General features: G+C 34.8%; 2 protein-coding genes across 7 annotated transcripts in view; one reads left to right on the top strand and one right to left on the bottom strand.

Moving 5' to 3' along the window:
- The window catches only part of serinc5 (serine incorporator 5), a 67,514-nt gene that overhangs the window by 17,527 nt on the left and 29,374 nt on the right, over positions 1-20,613 (top strand).
- LOC101885607 (uncharacterized) lies at positions 5,365-13,831 on the bottom strand. 6 transcript variants are annotated; one of them, XM_087254132.1, is made up of 11 exons: positions 13,623-13,831; positions 13,355-13,448; positions 12,145-12,238; positions 11,803-11,949; positions 11,601-11,728; positions 11,390-11,526; positions 10,107-10,200; positions 9,691-10,026; positions 9,421-9,598; positions 9,078-9,205; positions 5,365-8,638 (listed from the first exon to the last, which is right to left on the bottom strand). In XM_087254132.1, the coding sequence occupies exons 2-11, from the start codon at positions 13,364-13,366 to the stop codon at positions 8,324-8,326; spliced, it is 1,569 nt and encodes a 522-aa protein (XP_087110258.1). In that variant the 5' UTR covers positions 13,367-13,448; positions 13,623-13,831; the 3' UTR covers positions 5,365-8,323. The 6 variants fall into 6 exon arrangements, with proteins under 6 accessions (XP_087110258.1, XP_087110261.1, XP_087110257.1 ...); XM_087254135.1 differs by having other exon boundaries at positions 11,803-11,922; XM_087254131.1 differs by having other exon boundaries at positions 13,355-13,430.

The raw sequence follows: 20,613 nt of genomic DNA, 5'->3' as shown, positions 1-20,613 counted from the left end.
TTAGCAGTACAAAATAAATATTTCTTACTGCAATACTTCATTTTTGTTTGATGCAAACTATACATTTATTTTTCATAAAGTAACAGACTTTTTATAGCAGATAACTTGCATTCAAGCACATTCAAGGCAGCATGATGATGAGAAATGTAATTCATTGTTACTATTATTGTCATTTTCATCATCATTAATATTCTAGAATTATAATACATACACATTTTGGAATTATTGCACACAAATATCAATGTCATCTCAGCATTAGATAGTTGTTTCTGGTTTTTGTTAGTCCTAATTAATGTTGTTTTAAAATACAATAAGTCCCTTAAAATACAATTTGCAGCGGTGCTCAATCATTTTTGGTGGGTGCTCCTAAATTTTTTCTGGTGCTCCTAAATTTTTGAAGTTGGGAGCACCGGTGCTACCAAATAAAAAAGTTAATTTCGAGCCCTGTATATATATATATATATATATATATATAAACTTTATCATACATGTATTTTGTTCAGACAGAACAGGCAGTTTGGGACCCAGAGTGGATAAATCTGAAAATGGGGCTGTAGTGTATTTGTGCAAACTTTCAGTCTGTATATTTTATGAAATTATCAGCCCACATTAGAAACCGCATTACAGTGACAATCACAATTTAATACAGCGGCAACAACAACACCAGTGGCAATTATGTGCATGCTCATTTTTCTCATTTTTGTAAATATCTCTGTAGGAGAACTATTACAAATATTTGTCTGCTGAAAAACATTATCCTATTACTTCTTACAGTTGTCTCAATGTACAGTGGCAGATCCTGTTACAACAGATTTGTTTTTAAGAAACAAACAAAAACTCTGTTTGTACTTGCACTGTAATGTTTGTAACAAATAAGACTAAAGTTCTGTACCACAGCTTTAAAGGAACGGTTTGTCACTTTTTTTGTTCCAGCGGTTATAGATGAAACTGCACACTAAAAAGAACACTGTAGCAAGAGCTTCTTTTCCCTGCTGTTAGTCCACATCAGAGATAGTCTCATTCATAAACATTAATTATTTATAGGCTTATCATATTCAGGTTAAGACAACAACATCATTTGAAAGATGCAAGCTTGATGTACTCGCATACATACATACATTACATACTATATATTTTGGTCATTTTGAACAAAAATGTAATATGCTCTAGATTTATTCATTTAAATGGAAAAAACTTTTAAATTATAAACTTTTAAGATAAGTTGAATTACTTGTGTTCATATTTATTTTAATTTCATTACTTTTGTATATAATTACGAGTAAAATTGTTTTTTGTGTTAATTTTAGTTATTAATTATAACAGATTTTCATGAGCCCATTTTTTTTAAATAAATGATTGAGAAAGTCTTGACCACTGAATCACTTTGAATCAGTCTGAATTGCTCATAAAAATAATGCTGATTATGCATAATGCTGATAATGTTTTTTTTGCTAATGATTTCAGACTGTGCTAAAAATGAAGCAAGATTTGTGTACTTGTGGTTTTAGGCTAACTATTTTAGGCTAGCACCACCCAGAGTAATGCCCTGTTTACACTAATTCATTTTAGTTCTAAAATTGCATTTTAGAACCAGAACAATCTATGTTCTTACTGTCGTTTCAATAAAGTTTGGGAACATTCGTCACGGCAAGTTGCAGTCGGCCATGTTAATGGACAAACACAGGAGTGCACTATGTATGTGTTTTATTATAACATTTTATGAATAACATTTCACAATCAGAATAAAATTGATTAACGTCTATTTACATTTATAAACGTGTCTCTTTATGTGTCTAAGAGGTTGATAATATGCTTTACATAACATTCTGTCTCCAATGGTGAAGTGTAACCAGAGAAGCTGAGCACAAATGCAGAAGGGGTGGATCCAGAGCGGATCAAGGTTATCCATAACTGACAGGGTATCGATGAGCTGCAGCAAGAAAACAGGTCCAGATATGATACTCTTCATTATTTGTAGTTTAAGCACTTACAGTTTATTGTGTTTATATGATACGATACAGTGCATCCAGAAAGTATTCATAGTGCTTTACTTTTTCCACTTTGTTACAGCCATATTCCAAAATGAACTATAAATTTATTTCCTCAATTCTACACACAATAGCCCATAATGACTGTGAATTTTTTTTTTTTAAGTGTCACAAGTTTATAAAAAAGAAAAAAAAAACTGAAAAATCACATGTACATAAGTATTCACAGCCTTCGCTCAATACTTTGTTGATGCACCTTTTACAGCCGCAAATCTTTTTGAATATGATGCCACAAGCTTGGCACACCTGTCTTTGGGAATTTTTGCCCATTCCTCTCAAGTGCCTCTCAAGCTCTATCAGGTTGAATGGAAAGTGACAATGTACAGCCATTTTCAGATCTTTCTAGAGATGTTTAATAGGATTTAGATCTGGGCTCTGGCTGAGCCACTCAAGGACATCCACTGAGTTGTTGTGAAGCCACTGCATTAATATTTTGGTGGTGTGCTTTGGGTCATTCACCTGCTGGAAGATGAAACATCACCCCAGTCTGAGGTCGTGAGCACTCTGAAGCAGGTTTTCATTCAGGATGTCTCTGTACATTGCTGCATTCATCTTTCCCTCTATCCTGACTGCTTAGTTCCTGCTGCTGAAATTAGTTGCTGCTGTTGCTGAAAAACATTCCCACTGCATGACGCTGCCACCACTGTAGGGATGGTATTAGCCTGGTGATAAGCGGTGCATGGTTCTCCAAAAGTAACGTCTGGCTTTCACTCCCAAGAGTTCAATTTTAGTCTCATCAGACCAGAGAATTTTGTTTCTGATGGTCTGAGAGTCCTTCAGATGCCTTTTTGGCAAATTCCAGGTGGGGAGTGGCTTCCATCTGGCTACTCTACCACACCAGATTGGTGGATTGCTGCATAGATGCAGGGGTGATAGCGTTCCGGCACCACGCCGGATTTCCGGCGTACTGTGGCTGCGGGTAGGGTTGTGACGGTGAGGAAATTTCCCCACCGGTTAATCGACATGTGACAACACCGGTAATACCGGTATCACCGTGGGAGTGGGCATTTTTTCATTTCCTCTTTTTTTCTGATTTTAAATAGCTTATAAATGCGTGCGTATAATACTTTCACTTTCAGTTTTGCGGGAGTTGCCAATTCGGTGTCAATTGTTTGAATGGACGGAAAGGAAACTACAAAAAAATCCCTGTTATTAAACAAAACATAACTTTTATTTACATAACGAATAAAACACAACACTGCTACAGGCTGAAAAAACTGTGTAAGTTGGAACCATACAAATAACAACCATAAACGCCTATGTTATATATTAACAGCTTAGTCCTTATGAACAGTCCGTTTATAAAATACATTATTAACGAATTTAGGCTATTGAAGAATAAACCGAATATGAAATATGATCCTTGCATAATAATCACAACTAAACAAGCGAGCACTCATTTTATAATTAAACTATATGAAAAAAATTAAGAATTGAAACATTATGTAAAAAATCAAAGGGCAGGCTAAATAAAAGCGCCTCGTCAGAGCTAAACACCGCATGTGTCAGTTTACAGCTTCTGGAAAGATCAGACAACCTATACAGATCACACAATCTCAATAAACAACATGTAAATGTATAAATATTTCGATAAGTATTGTTATGGAATATTTATAACTAAATGATCTTGCTTTTTGGTTTTATCGATACAGCTTTGATCTCTCTTACAAGCGGCAGTTACAGGCGCAGCATAAGGGCGTCTCTGTCAGTGGCGGAATACACACAGCACTGCCAAGACGTTTTATTTTTATTTTATTTGTTGCAGATTTGCACGTTGTTCCTTTAAAAAAACTTTTATTTTTTAATTCTCTCAAGTTAATGTTGTCTATCGAGTAACTATCGAGTCCCTCGGATTGGAGTTCAGTGCGAATTAAGACTATTGACCAACCGCCCTGTAAGTTTAAACACTACAGGTCCACAGCTCTGGTGTGGTATGAATTTCACGTTTTAAATGACAGCGAGACATGCTACGTTTAGTTTTTATTGTAAAATATACATTATAACCCAGTACACGGTAAAATAATGTTTAGAATGGCTTGTCTATTGACGGCGTATAGCCGTTAATTAAATATGGTGAGCATATTTTCATTAAAATTAAAACACATTAATACAAATTAGCCACCCTTTGATTTTTTTTCGTTTACGTATATTTTTATCAAACGAAAAATGCAATGAATTGTTAATTTTTGTTTTCATTTTATTCGAAATAATAGGCCTATAATTTATAGGCTACACAGCTCATATCTTTGGCTCCAATTGCGTTTTTACAGATATCCTACCAATAGACTTTTTTTTGGCTCAAAGACATTTATGCCTGTTAATTTCAGAGGTGCATTTTGACAGATTTCGTAAAGGCTTCAGCTATTCTACCTGTCAGCTGCACCTGCCTAAGTTTTGCAACTTGACTTGTGTTGTGGCTCGATGTCTGAATGAGAGAGAGAGAGAGAGAGAGAGAGAAAGAGAGAGAGAGAGAGAGAGAGAGAGAGAGAGAGAGATCAGTCCTCAGATTCGATGTGTGGCCGCACGTCTCAGTTACTTTATTGCAATTTTTAATATTGGCTCATCTAAATAAACTTTCATATATTAAAAGCCGAAATATTGCCAGACAGAAGAAGCAACTTTCGGTTTTTGAAGAGAGCGGCCTCAGTTATAAAAGATGTGCGCACACACAGGATTCCATCTTTTTGGCCTAGACATTATGGATTTTTTTGACACACAGCAAATTTGCCAGTGTACATTTTACACCACAGGTGTTGAATTTAACACTTTTCTGGTGTCTATATGAGTCCCACCAGCCAAGTGTCCAGATTACACTTTGAAAAGTGTTGAATATGTACACCTCTGCAGTGTAAAATATTTTACACTTAGAGTGTAAAAATGCACACCACATTAAACATTTTTAACACCTGCAGGGCAAATTGTCCAGTGTAAATATAACTCCTCAGGTGTTAAATTACACTCTCTTCTGGTGTATATACGAGTCCCACCAGCCCAGTGTATAAGTTACTCTTTGTAAAGTGTTGAATATATACACTGAAGCTGAGTAAATAATTTTACACTAAGAGTGTAAAAACTATAAACTAGATATAGTGTATAGTAAATACTCCATCACCATAGCCAGGTCATATTCAGCATAAATTCTATTTTTCTTTGAACTAACATGAGAAAAATTAACATTTTCCACACATGAAACTCACAAAGATAAGTGTATATTTGAAAATTTTAACACCCTGGAATAATAACAAAATGTAAATAAATTCTTCTGTTACAGCCTTATTAAAATAAGTGTTTAACGCATAAATTAAGCAATCATGGAGAAAGTTACAAAACAGAATTTATTTTCTTTAAAATTCACAGCACAGGCAACATTAAATCACTTTACAGAATATGCATTTCATACCTGAAAACTTTAATTTGTCATTAATGTCATTTGTTAGACAAACATTTGTCACATTGAAAAAAATGCAGTGGAAATGTTTAATATTTTACTTGTCACTGCCAAACATAAACAAGACAACATGAGCTAAAGCCCCATTCCTGAACCAAAATGCTTTATAAAAATATAAAAGTAATTTTTGCATACAGTTGTTTAAAAAAAATACATGGATTAAAACCACAGCAAAAATCACTCAAAAAGGGGGATTTCCTTGAAATTAGTAATGTTCAACAAAAGCACACTTTCAATTTCATAAGCAAGCAAAAAATGCTGTCCATCAAACAATATCAGACGTTTTACTGAGCACAGAAATAGCATCTTTCAAATCTAAACATACAGGAAAGCCTCAGCAATGTACCATCACTGAACTAAAGTGGTTCATATGAAAACGTGTACAGGAACTATATAAAAGTCATTTTCCTCCAATCCATAACTTATCTGAAGGTCGAATGGCTTAAAAAAACGCAAGGTTTCAACATTCAAAAGGGAAACTTTTCTACAAAGCTCCTCCTTAACCTTAAAGGAGTGAAGATGTTCAACAAAGCATACAGTTTCAAATTCACATGTCAGCAAAAAATACTGACTGTCAAATGCAATAATATCAGTAATTTTACTGAACACAGGAATGTCATCTCTTAAATCTGAACAAACAAAAAGGCCTGACCGATACTCAGTTCCAAAACAAGTAATCCAAGAAAGATGATCTACATTACTTTCATTGTCAATTTGCAGTCTTTCTGCAATGAATTCACAGTCAATCAGGTCACAAAGCTGAACGCTTGTTGTAGGCCCACAGTCAATATTCTTAAATGGCTGAGATTCCCAGTGGTATGCAATACACATCTGGTGTTTTAGCGCTAAAGATTTGGTAATATTTTTGAAATTCTTCACACTTTTTTTGAAAAAGCGATGTTTCGCCTCATAACGCATTCCCCACACATGAACCAGCGGGCCTATCTTCCTGATGCATCTGGAATAATGGGTCATGAAGTGGTGCTTAGGAATGAGATTCCTTGGGTAAAGTTCTTTAAACAGTGTGTGGTGTTCACAAATCAGATGCTTTAAATAAATAGTCATGCCCTCTGAGATGACTGGAGAAAACACAATATTTATTATCTGAAGTAAAAGCAGTAGCAAACTCCAGTGTTTATCTCCAACTTCAACCAGATCTCCAAAAATTAAAGGCAGATTTCTAATAAGGCAAAATGTCTGAATAGCATTGAGACCCAAACCATTCCCAGCTTGTTCAAAATTAATCATTGTTGGTCTGTTCTTACGTTCAACAAAGCCATAGTTAAATGAGTAAATTCTATTGCTTGCAGATTGTGAAGATATAATGCTGCTGTGTGATAGATGGTTAAAAAGCAATTTCATTTCTAACTGTCCTACACCTTCTAATATATCATGCATTATATCGAATGCAAAATTGTCCGAAATATTAAAATACTGTAGCTCATTCAGCAAACATGTTTTTTTCACACCAAAGGATGATTGTGGACCAGCATCTGAAAAGAGGCTTTGACAATGTTGAGCATGTAGAAGTCTGTCACGCAGTATTATGTCTGGGTGGTCATCAGAGAAAATATTCTGTGAAGCACATTTGTCAATCAAACAAAAACGACAAAAATAATTTGAGTTAAAAGATTCTACAAATCCAAAAAGTGTGTGCATTCCCAAATTATCTCCAGTTACTTGAGCTATAGTTCCATGGACAGGATCCTCTGAGATCGGTAATGTAATTCCAGATGTCTCAAGAATTTTAAAGTCACGCACAATTGGATCCAAAATGGCATTAAAGCCATATCGCTTTACATCTTGTGTGTGAAAAAGTGCCAGAAGATGAATATTCATTAAAGCAGAGTTTACCTTTGATGACAGGTTTCTCAAAACAAAATAAATACTTCCAATCTTATGGATTCCATGCTTAGAACCAAGGGGATTCGAAGTTTCAAAGTCATCATAAAAGAGTTGTATCTGAAGAGAATTTTGTTCTTTGGAAAAAAGAGGATGTTCTTTAAAATAGCTACCATCACAGAACTCTCTTAATATTTCTCCATTCTCACTTGGCTGGACAAAATGCTTTTGAATTTCTACATTTTTGAACATAAATTTCAAAGTCTGCAATAAAGGAACATATACAAATTTATCAGTAATTGGAACCTGATCATATGTGCCTGTAGTTCTATTGCGCCTACTGTCATATCTCACTCCTAATGGTATTTCAATAGGTTCTACAACACCCCAGTTCTCAAAGAAATACTTTTTCCATTTTGTCTCAGTTGTGAAATTAGAGAATGGGTTGTCAAGATGGTCAAAATACTCTTCAACATCTGACCTGTGATCATCAGATACCAACTGAACAATATCCTCTCTGATGTTTGAATGCAATTCACTCACAAGCTCTTCCATATTTTCAGCCACTGATGTAATTACGTTGGAGGCTACTCCGCTACTCTGTAATTTTGCAATAACTGATGCACACATTTCTTGGGTTCTCAACTTTCTCTCATCAGTGTTTGAAGATGTTCCTGGATTTCCTGAAACTAAGTTGGAAGGTTGTGTTACAGATGCTGGTCCACTTTCAACAGAAGGAGCCGGGGAGGATTCAAATAAAGACATGTCAGAGAGCTCACTGTTGTGCCTACGTTGAAGATGTTTTCTAAACCCTGAATATGAAACAAATCTTAGACAACAATCATCCTGATTGCATACCAACTGTAATCTTCTGCCAGGATAAAAAGCATGAGAAAGTTTTAGATGGCGTATTAGATCATTGACTGTACTGCAAGTCAACTTGCAAACAAAGCACCTAAACATTTTTAAGCTCTGCAGTAGTGTCCTAATTTAGAATCTTGGCTCGAAGATCCCTGACTCGAGGGCTTTCATGAGTGACACCAACGTCAATGTTGTAAACCGTTGTTTGAAGAAACGTGTACATACTGTGTAAAGCAGCATCATATGAAATCCCGAACACATAATGTGCTTTGAAAAGCTCATCAAAAGCAGCCAGAGAGGACATCGCCTTGCAGGGAATGAGTTGTCCATCCACGATGATGTAATAGTCATGGATGCAATTCTTCAAAGTTCCGACTGCCAAGATGTACGGCTGTGTTGTCTGTCCTGCCCTCAGCACGTCATCGAAACTGCAACAGGACTGAAAAAAAAAAAAAAGTAAAACAAAAATTTTAGTATTTTACAAAAGAGGGTATGATGTACATCTAAGAATTACAGATCAAACGTAAATTTGCTCCAAACACGTCTGCAAAATAAATGATTGAATTCAGCCACAAAGTGTGTACAGTAGGCCTGTCACAAATTCAAATTTTTGTTGTACAATATATTGTGATAAACAACATTATTGTTATGCAAGACTATTTTATGCTATTTAAAAAAAAAAAAAAAAAACAACGCAAATCATATGGTTCATGAAAATTCATGGTCAGTGCAGCACTAGTCATTGCAAAATGTGCCTAGTTTATTAAATTATTTTATTTTTTGCAATCATTTACCACTATTTAAGTTAATATCCATTGTTAACTTGCATCTTAGAACATTTGGAACACTAATTAGTCCGACCCAAACACAAAGCATACCTTGTGGAACCTTACTATGTGGTTTAATGCTTCTTGGACACTGATCTTTACAATATTCTTCTTTCCACTTGAAGGTGGTGGAAGGAGATAGAGAAGCAACAACAGTGAAGACATGTCACTGTCCCACTCTAAAAGTCAAGAAAAGGAAAACATCATGGCCCATTATTTTTAAAACAAATGCATATGATTAATCACATCCTTTCAGAAAACACCATGGCCCATAATTGTTTCAATCTACATGAATTAAATCAAGATAATCTATGTGTATGACTTAAAATTACTTATAATAAAGCCTAAAAGCCATAAAAGAAACACACAATTATTGCGATACATAAATAACTACCTGTAACTTCTTGACTGCTTTCACATTGCTCTGCAGACTCGATCAGACGACTCAGATGAAATGACTGGGTCAGGGTTTTGGCTTCTCCAATTACTTTGTGTTTAAGAGAAGATCCCCACTTCTCCAGAAGCTTTGCTGAAGTCTCTACTCCAAACAGCAACTCAAAGTCTTGAAGCACCTAATGTTTTATATAGATTAAAACAGAAATGTCATGTCACATCAGCAGATTAAAATCCATTTTAAACCACCATCAGTTGGTGCAGCACATACCAGGCCTTTTGTGTCAAGAAACCTAGGGAATATATTGAAAACAGATGACGACTTTTCAGGATTGCGGATCAGTTCCTGGCGATACTGGAAAGTAGATTTCATCTTTGCAGCCACTTGCTCCAGATCAGAACAGTGTTTTAGAAATGAAATGGCTTCCTGGCAGCTATCTCCCTCTAGCTGTATCTCCGTTGTCAAAAACGCTCTTTTAGTGATAGGGCCCCTCCTCTCAGAGATGCCTTGTGGAATGCTGGTCCTACTGACTTGACTGTTGCGCTGAACCGTTTTCAGTCTCCAGGCTATGTATCCAGAGTTACCTTCTGGATCATAAAAATGTTCCTGCAATAAAAAAACAAGATGTTTTAGTTAAATTAAAAAGACACTATTTATTTTTTTAGGGAAAATAAACAACAACTCACATAGCCTCTTTTGGAGTAGGGATCTTTGAGGGAGGGGAACAGAGTCACTATTCCAACAGCATATTTAATTCTTATTTCTTTTGGTGGAATGTTCCTACGAAGATAAATAAAATTATAGTGTGTAATATGTATTAAACTGTGTACTTTATTAAAACAAATAACTAGAACATGGGTGCTGCTTCTGCAGAGTTTAATCTTTAACAAGCAATACAAACTTATGCTGTGTACAAACTCACATAGTACACATACTACCATATGAAACAGTATGTAAGCAGAGTACCATTTCCAAAAACAAAGTATTAATAGGACACTGAGTGAGAAGTATTTAGATAAATTACCGTCACAAAGATTCTGAAATGCACATATGCACACTTTACTATCCCATGATGAGGTAGTGAAGTGATGCAACAGTTTTGCTGCACAAGGTAACACACTTTGTACAACCGATTTTCATTTATACCCCACATATTAACAATCATTTACCCAGACTTTACTTCTATCGAACCTGCTAGACTTTTTTTATGAACACAAAAAGATAATTTGAAGAAAGTTGAAAACCTGTAACCATTCACTTCCATAGTATTTGCATTTGCTACTAACAAAGTCAATGGTTACAAGTTTTCAGCTTTCTTCAAAATTTCTTATTTTGTGTTCAACTGAATAAAGAAAGCCATAAGGGTCTGAAACTATTTAAGGGTGAGCAAATAGCAAGTAAATTTTCAGTTTTAGTTTAAATGTCCATTTAATATGCAAAATTGGACTCAAGTTTCTAGACAGTTCAAAGATTTTGATTTGAATGTTCAAGTCTGTTAAAAAGGGATGGGTCCCCCAAAATTTAGATTTCCTCTATTTACTCATCCTCAAGTTCTTTGAAACCATTGAGTTTATTTTTTCTAGTGAACACAAATTAGTGGTTTTAATAAATTCTTTTAGAACTCTGTAACCATTGATTACCTTAGCACAATCAATGGTTACATGTTCATTCATTCATTTTCTTTTCGGCTTAGCCCCTTTATTAATCTGGTGTCGCCACAGCGGAATGAACCACCAAATTATCCAGCATATGTTTTACGCAGCGGATGCCCTTCTAGCTGCAACCCATCAGTGGGAAAATGATTACATATTTACAACATTATTCAAATATCTTCTTTTGTGTTCAGCAGAAAGAAAAAAAACAAGTAAATGGTGAGTAAATGATGACAAAATTTTCAGTTTTGGGTGAACTATCCCTTTAATTGGGATGACAATGCATTGTAAAAACAGCTTATATTTATATACTTTACCCATGTTTTTCAATCATGTCTCCAACTACAGCATTCACAAGAATTCGCCTTGTAGAATCTGTGATTTTCCCAGTTGCTCTGTACTCCTGAAAAATCTTCTCCCCTGCACTTTTTTTCCCCAATACATCTTTTACAAGCTTAAAAACAAAGATAAATTGATCAAATCATGTCATAAGGCAACATTTATATAGGTTTTAATCATGTAATCTACCTCCTTGGCCTCAGTAAATTGGTCGTCAGTTCGAGGTCTTTTTGTTGAGAGAACAGAAACACAGCTGTCTGTTGGTGACACCGTTTTCATTTCACTTGAAAATTGAGAGGGTGGTGGGGCAGTAGAATCTAACAAGAAAATGAAATGTTACAAATACATAACTATTTAAAACACACATATTTGCATTTGCAGCCTTGCAAACCTTCTGTAGCCATAGAATCAACAATTGTCCAAAGTGTGTCAGGCTTTTGTTCCATAATATCAGCAAAAACATCTTCATCCACTTCAGTTCCGGTCTCGTCTGCCAAATAAATGGTATTATCTGGAGATATACCAAATTTCTCCTTGACTACACAAAATGGCATAAAATAAATAATATAATTAGGTGAATAGAAAAACAAATATTTAAATAAATTACAATTTTCCATCAGTTGTTTCATAATATCTGTTTCTAAACGTGTTTTAGGCTAAACTAATATATAGAGACATTAGCCAAAAAACAAAAAAAATGCCAGGTATCAAAAAAAATTGTATGAGAACTTACCTTCCCGTATAAGGGCATCATATTCCAATACTGGAAGCTTCATGTATCTCTTACGAGCTTGATACTGTACTTTAAACAGCATTCTGTTGATCATCTGGTTAGAAATAAAGGATATGATTATAATAGAGTTTGGGTAATAAACACTAACAAACAAAAAAAGAAAAACATTTACATAAATAAATATCAATGTTCTTCAAAATTCTAAGTCTGGTTTACCACATTTCTTTAACGACATGTAAAAGTAGACATCCAACTTTCCACAATATGGAGAGTTTAACATTATGTGGATTCTTGCAATAGTTGGACAAGTAAGAAAAACATTAGATTCAAATCTTTGCACAAAACCGGTCTTAGTGCAGGATTTTAACTCGAAATATAAAAAAAACATTGACTGGTTAGTACATTTTTCCTTCAAACGTCGATGAAAAATAATATTAGTAAATAGTAACATTAGACTTTTCCAGGAGAAAGATGATAAAACGAATATTAGAATATATTATCAGTAACATTTGCAGTATTAATAAAACATTTACCACAGCAGCAGACGTCATACACTAAATTGCTATCCTTAATGTAAAACGGTATAACTTAAAGTTAAGCTAATGATTTTGTTTTCAAGCAAAAATGGTAAGGAAAAACTTACTTTTGATTCTACTTGCTTCATGCATAGTTCGTTATTTTTCCAGCGTGACACGCAAGGCGTCGAGTCTCCGTTTGAAAAAAGGAACACTAAATCAGTGTACATTAACCCGCCTTAAAATCTTTCAAAATTATACGCACTAGCTGACGGCAAACGTAAAAGAAATGCTGTTAACGGTATACATGTAAGGATACGAATTCATTCTCCACATTCCCAATCAGAATCACTTACAGACATCGTGTACCATGTGTAAAATGCTCAATAGCACATAATTTGCGACGTTAAATAATAAATTGGATTGCATTGGTTGATTCAATCACATTTAAAATAAGTTTCAACAACATACCCATACCATTTACGCACAAACGAATAAACAGACGGTAAAAATTTAGATTTTAAGCATGTGTAAAGATAGGAAAGCTGTCTAAAACTAAATTTATGAGTGACATTTTATGAGGCATTCGCAGTAACGTTAAAGGCAGAAAGCGTAACGTTACACTCTGCAATACTCTCTTTGTTCAAATAAAATTACTACGTTATAATTTCGATAACACGTACAAAACAACTCACCTGTTTTGGCATTAAATGAGCGGAAAACGTGCTGCTGCCATCGCTCCGCTCCGTGTTGATGACTCACGAGGGGGTCCTGTATGTAAAATATACACTGAAGTGGTGTAGAATCCCGCGCCAAAAATCATTTAAAATGATTCGTGACATTAAGGTTTTACAAAAGTATTTAGGACAATTTGTGTAATTAACAAGTAGCCCAGGCGTATATATAACATTACAAATAAAAAAAAACTGATGTTTGTGCTATTAAAGGAGGAAAATGACGTACCTCAACACCTATGGCTTTGTGTGGCTGATGCTGTAATGGTTCACGGGTATAGTCCCACAATCCCGGATTTTAAAGTTGCTAAACCGGCTTCTTAATTCTAAAATGTAAAAATTCCGACTCGCGTGTCTTTCGATTGCTTTTATGTCAAGTTTCCGGCAGGAAACTGTCCAGCAGGAGCAGCCATTAATGAAAAGTTTATCGTCAAATGCGGACCGTATTGACTCAGTCACCTCAAGTTCCCGTATGTTCAATTAACACCGATGAGGAGTATGGAAAGGCAACACCAATAATACACACTGTTAAAGTCACAATTTAACCCACATCAGCGTTAAAAACAGTATATGTACACTTAGATTTTAACACTAAAACACTACATGAGCTTACACCAGAAATTCAACACCTCACAATTTGCTGTGCATTAAACACATAATCAAGTGGAAATAAGAACAGCTGAACTTCGGAAAAAGTCCTCACGTTGCCACGATGTTTCTCTGCAGTTGGATTGTCAATGGCGCAGCATTGCTAAATCACTCGTTTTAATTAAAAAAAAGATATTTATTATTAAACATTGTGAGATGATGGTCGCGTGAATTTTTTTTTAAATGAGAGTTTGCGTTGCGTATGTATGGATCTATCCGCGACCCACCCATAGTTAAACATGAAGGTGCGTGTATAAATTAGTTATGTTTCCAGATACTGCCACCTTTGTCAGGCAAAGTTTGCAGATCGCCTCATTAACGTCGTCAGGTTCTCTTATGCGTTTGGTTTGAACCCAAAATTTTGCCAAATATGCGCCTTTGCATTGCGTTTTGACAATAAATCGTCCGCCATCCTCTTTCTGTAAATTCGACTCCTCTTTCTCCTCACGTGGTCAATGAAATATGACGCACTGTAGCTTTAGATTTTAATTATAGAGCATGCTCTCGTTTTAAGTCAATTATTTATAATTATATTTTCCAATTATTTTAAATAAATGTTTAATAAAAAAAAAAAAAAAACGAATACTTAAAAAACAAATGTGGGGACGGTGTCACGGTAGAAAAGTGATGTCACCGGTGTTGCGTCTTAACACCGGTATCACGGTCAACACCGTCTATCGTGGCAAGCCTAGCTGCGGGGGAAAAAAAATCAGGTTCACGGATATTGATCTGTCATTCACTCACTGCTGAAAGCGCCGGATTGGTTTTTATTAAGTGCCATTTTGTGTGCTCGTGAATCATCTTTTGAGTGTAGACGCCATGTAAATAAAAGATTAATTGTGTAATTTAGAGAGCTTTATAAATTATAACGGATCTTTGTGAGATCTCTATGAACTTAAGATTAGTGACGCTTTTTAGTGATAATAAGAGGAGCGTGCTTTGCACTTTCCAGGCTATAATCCATTCAGAATTTGTATGAAACTTTCGTTTTCGGCACATATACGCTGATATGTTTTGGGAATGACATCTGCATATTTACGCTGGGTTTATTCTCGAAATAACGGTGAAGCAATAGACGGGACAAAAATATATTTCCCCCTTCTCCTTAAACAACTTAGTGTTTCAGCTATGAAATAGTTCAGTTTTGTATGTAGCCTAATGGCAAAGTGTTTATATTTAGTTTCGTTTTTTATTCAGCTTATTTAGAAAAACGTTTGGAGCATTTTTTATTCGTTAAAAATATATATTTTTTTTAACGAACAGCGCCCAGCGGAAGACCATCATTGTCTGTTTGATCAGTTTGCCTTCTCAGATCATCACGACTTGCCTAAAATAAAAGATATAAAACAGTTCAAGTATAAAACAATGGTAGGTTAAACGTTAAAGAATGTGTGCTATTAGGCGCATAGTTTGCTTATAAAAAGCTTGCAGGACATCGAGGCGCCAGAGCAATCACTTGCATTTTTTCAGTGGGAGCAATTTAAAGTTATCCGTCATTTTTGCTCACAAAGTACGAGTAATACATCAAAAAACGTTACAGCGTTTTTATAAAATAAAGAAAACCAAAATTATGCGCTTTCTGACGTCTGGTTTTTGAACAGGAGCGCTTAACAAAATGAAGCAAAATGTATATGCCTCACAGACATAATAAATATATTTATAGAAAGCTTTAAATTATTACTTGACGAAATAAAACAAATCGAAAACAAGAAAACTCCTTCATGTAATCCGTAAAGATGAATTTCTAAAGGCGAGTCCAAGAGGAGATTGCCAGTCAGGATCTTTGCGACACTGACTCAGAATAAGTTTATTAATAAATAATTAAGATATGTCCTTACTCTTTCCTCGACACATTCATTGTTATTTGTTTTTGCCGGTGCTTGGGGCGAGTTTTAGCTTATTGTGTGCGCTTGAACGCGGATTCACAGTAGCAGTTTTAACATGGAGTGACACGACATCTGACGTACAGATGACACTGGCACATTCCGGTGGCACGTCCGGTTTTCCACTGTCATGTGTCACTCGCTAGTGGCATGTGTAGTGACCTGTGTCACTCAGAGTGTCGCGCTGCATGTCACTGCAGTGACATCGACACCCGGCGAAGCTTATGACATTAATTAACACGAGCAAAACCATATTTAATCATTACGCGACTTTTAACCTAATTTATCGCGTCGCAAGTTAGTTTATTTGCTGAGCTACTCCACGATGTTTTAATTTAAACGCATTTATTTTATGTATTCGTAGTCATACTTCCGTACGTAATATAGTCATTTGACAGTACATGTCAGTCAAATTTATTGTGGCATGCTTATGTATGGGAGGGGTTACACTTATCTGTTGTACTGTATATTATTGCATCCTGGCAGTTCCTTTGTTCCCTACAATATGGACTTCTCTATGTTTTTAATTCATTCATTTATTTTATTATTTAACTTATTTTCATTTTAAGGTATTTTAAATAATATCCTTTAAAAAGTTATAATAAAATGCATGTTGAAAACTCATAACATATATGCATGTAAGATAACAGGTGTCATTTGCCTAATGATTTTTAAATATTAAAGCAAAGAGACTTATAAGATTAATGTGCTTATAACGTGCTTATACTGACACCTACTGGCACATGTCACAAGATCACTGACACTGGCATGTGTCACTGACATTACTGGCATGTGTCTAAAAAGAGCCACTTGACAATAATGATGATCAGGGTTACACATAGGCTGTTAATATATTTGGGCCCAGGGGCCCACAAGTTATGTGTTAAAAGTGCGTTGCATACATAGTACCCCCACCCCTACTCACCTCAGGGGCAAGGAAAAAAGTTCAGGCTCAGGAATTTTTTCCACTATCAGCCCTGTAGATGGTTGTCCTTCTGTAAGGTTCTCTTCACTTCACAGAAGAATACTGAAGCTCAGAAAGAGTGACCATCGGGTTATTGATCACCTCCCTGACCAAGGCCCTTCTCCCGATTACTCAGCTTAGATGGCCGGCCAGCTCTAGGAAGAGTCCTGGGGGTTCCAAACATCTTCCGCTTATAAATGATGGAGGCCACTTTGCTCATTGGAACTTTCAGACCAGCAGAAAATTTTCTGTAACCTTCCCCAGCCTTGTGCCTCGAGACAATCCTGTATCGCAGGTCTGCAGACAATTTCTTTGTCTTCTTGGTTTGTGCTTTGACATGCACTGTCAACCCTGGGACCTTATATAGACAGGTGTATGCCTTTTCAAATTATGTCTAATAAACTAAATTGACCACAGGTGAACTTTAGTTAAGCTCTTGAAACATCTCGAGCATGATCAGTGGAAACAGAATGTACCTGAGCTCAATTTAGAGCTTCACAGCAAAGGCTGTAAATATTTGTGTATAAGCGATTTTTCAGGTTTTTTTATTTGTAATAATTTTGCAACAATTGAAATAATCTTTTTTCACACTGTAGTTATGGGGTATTGTGTGTAAAATTAAGGAAATAAATAAATTTTATCCATTTTGGAATAATGCAATAGGAGTCAAACTCCCTTGTCCTAAACATTCAGAATGCATTGCATTATTATATTGAACATTCCCATTCTCTATTAGTATTTCTGAAAAGATCTTTGTGCACACTATAGCATGGAAAACATACATGAGGTGACCATACACACTCTGGCCATGCACATTCAAGTGTAAACAGGCTTCACTATGCATTTGGCTGCTGCACAATGGCTCGCAAAAATGACAACGATGCAAATTTCCGAGTCCATGTTGTAATCAGAGGTCATCAGGACTGGTCTGTCATCTTCCAGTATCCTTACGGTTATGTGATTGATGCTCGACAAATAAGAGAAGTATAATCTCCCAAAAGACCCCATCAGGGAGTGCATGTCGCTTGCCAGCCCTCAGTTTTCAAATGTCCTCTTTTTTTCTTTGTCCACACTGATATGGCGCACCAGCTAACAAAACCAAAATTAAATGGCCTCTGCAAGGTTTTTTTTATTTTTAGTTTTTTTATTATTATGTTTTATATATAAATATATATATATATATATATAAATAAATATAAATAAATAAAAGTAAAAAAGAAAAAAAGTAATTTTCAGGGGACAAAAACTACAAGGTAGTGTAACTGCAAAAAGTTATGCATTTTAAAACTAATGCACATTAGTGTAAACGGGGCCCAAGTTACGCCACATACACTTTCTTTTCACACCTTTTAAAACCACAGGGAACATTTACAGTGTTTGTAGGAACAGCGTTTGTTCATTCATTCATTCTTAAAAGAAATGGTCAATAGAGGGACCAAGGGTTTATTTGCAGGCACTGAGCCCATGTTATTCAGACAAACACAAAAAAGAGCTGCATGACTCTTCTGCCTCAAAGCATGGAAGGAATGTAAGACTCAATATTAGTGCTCTATCACCTCATCTAACACAGGAATCACTGCGTGCTCTGTGTAATATTGTAACTCTTTTAGGGAAGCTACATGTTGCTTATTCTGTAGCCACACAGAAACCGGTTAAAGAAAGAGGTCGAAACGCATTTAAAGAGTGTGTAACGTGAGCTCAAGCTTTCTTTTTGTTCTCAGCACCACAATGAGCACTTACTGAGTAAATGCCATGAGTATAAAAAAGCCAGACATTAAAACAGAACAGCACAGTTATAAAAAAACACTGCCTCTCGGTGAGGCACAAAAGAACTGCCATTCAGGTGCCCAAAACTCCCAAGACTTACAGCGGCTGAAGGTTTTTCACACACAGTCGTTTAAAATTTAAAAGCCCATAAAATCCCCTCCTGGTGGTCTTTGGTGGTTACAGCAGTTTCAGGACAAACGGTATGACATGTGACCTGTTTGAGGAGGTACATCTTAATAACCTTAAATTATGTGAAGGTCTATGGTGTAATAACAGTGCCTCTCAGCATTATAGCAGCTCTGCATAAATGTGGACTGTTGGGAATGGGCGTATATTTTAGGAACTGGCCCTGTAGTTTGTGCCAGCTTTCTCATCTAAACCACAAAAGAGATGCATAAATGCTGGGTTGAATCTGACTGCTTCTTTTAGCAGATCTTAAAACTATGGAGGTTATATAGTACATTTACAGAGTAACCATGGTAACATTGTTTTATGACCTATACAATGGAAATGCTGTAGTTTAAAGGATGGAATGTATATGATTTTGAATATTGCAGTCACTGAATGATGCTAAAAAAAACAGTAGCATTGTATGTTTGGTTTCCACCAGTACTCTAGGTTGCACTTTATTTTAAGGTGTTCTTGTTATGGTTTAACTGCGGAGTAATATAAATTAATTATATGTACTTAGTATATGGTTAAGGTTTTATTTTTAGGGTTAGTTAAATCATTACTCTTCAGTTAGTAGATGGAACGTATGTAACAAGGAGACCTTGAAATATGTTACCTTAAATGTTACTATAATATATGTATATATATATATATATTCAAATTCTGTTTATTTAATCAAAGTACTGTTAAACAGTGATGTTGCAAAAGATTGTTTCAATTTAAAGTTGCTGTTTTGTTGAAGTCAGAATTATTAGCCAACTGTTTATTATTCCCATTTCCTGTTTAATGTAAAGACTTTTTGAACACATTTATAACCATAAAAGTTTTAATAACTCATTTCTAATAACTGATTTATTTTATCTTTGCCATGATGACAGCACATAATATTTCGTTAGATATTTTTCAAGATGCTGAATCTTTTCAAGATTCAGCTCAAAGTGACATTTAAAGGCTTAACTAGGTTAATTAGGCAAGGTCGGGTAATTAGGCAAGTCATTGTATAGCAGTGATTTGTTCTGTAGAAAGTTATATTACTTAAGAAGATAATAATAATAATAATAATATAGACCTTAAAATGGGTTTTAAAAAATGTAAAAACTGTTTTTATTAATAAAAAAAACTTAGACTTTTTCCAGAATAAAACATATATTATAGAAAATAATAATAATAATAATAATAATTATTATTATTATTATTATTATCAATGTTAAACAATTGTGCTGCTTTTTTGGTTTGTAAACTGCACTGAAAATTCTTTTTTCCAAGCTCAATGATAATATAGAAATTTTCTTGACATTTTATTCTTGTATGTATAATTATTGTCACTATTAATGCGTTTAATATAGAAGATGAGATAAATATAAAAGATAATTTCAACTTCTTATAACTTATAAAAAAGAAAACTAAAGTTATAGCTTTAAAGTTACACTTAGAAAATTATGTTTGCTGTTTTTTTAGATAATTTTTTAAATAACCTGAAACAACACAATTCTTGAGTTTTTTTTTTTTTTTTTTTGCCTCAACTTAATTTGTTTTAACGTTTTTTTTATGTTCAATCTACATAATCTGTAAAACTTGATTAGTTACCTTAATTACTTCATGTTGTCCTAACACTGATGGATTGTAGGAAACAGTATTTTTTTAGTGTAGATTGATAGGATAGGATTGTAGGATTATTATTTATTTATTTATTTATTTATTGTTATTATTATAAACCAATTACTACTGAATAACAAATCCCACTATTTAAACTTGTATTAGAAACAACAAGCATTTGGTAGTATTTG

Source organism: Danio rerio, chromosome 5, assembly GCF_052040795.2.
Source record: "Danio rerio strain M-AB ecotype USA chromosome 5, GRCz13ab, whole genome shotgun sequence".
Lineage (NCBI taxonomy): Eukaryota > Metazoa > Chordata > Actinopteri > Cypriniformes > Danionidae > Danio > Danio rerio.
The sequence above is the reverse complement of the archived record's forward strand: the minus strand, read 5'-3'. Positions and strand labels throughout refer to the sequence as shown.

What these genes read in the sequence shown, in the direction of transcription:
- LOC101885607 (XM_087254130.1), bottom strand. Translation starts at nt 12,889, where the DNA reads ATGTACACTGATTTAGTGTTCCTTTTTTCAAACGGAGACTCGACGCCT. An exon ending in TGATTCTATGGCTACAGAAG is followed by an intron (nt 11,729 to 11,802) that starts GTTTGCAAGGCT and finishes TTTTCTTGTTAG; the next exon opens with ATTCTACTGCCCCACCACCC. An exon ending in AATTTACTGAGGCCAAGGAG is followed by an intron (nt 11,527 to 11,600) that starts GTAGATTACATG and finishes TTTGTTTTTAAG; the next exon opens with CTTGTAAAAGATGTATTGGG.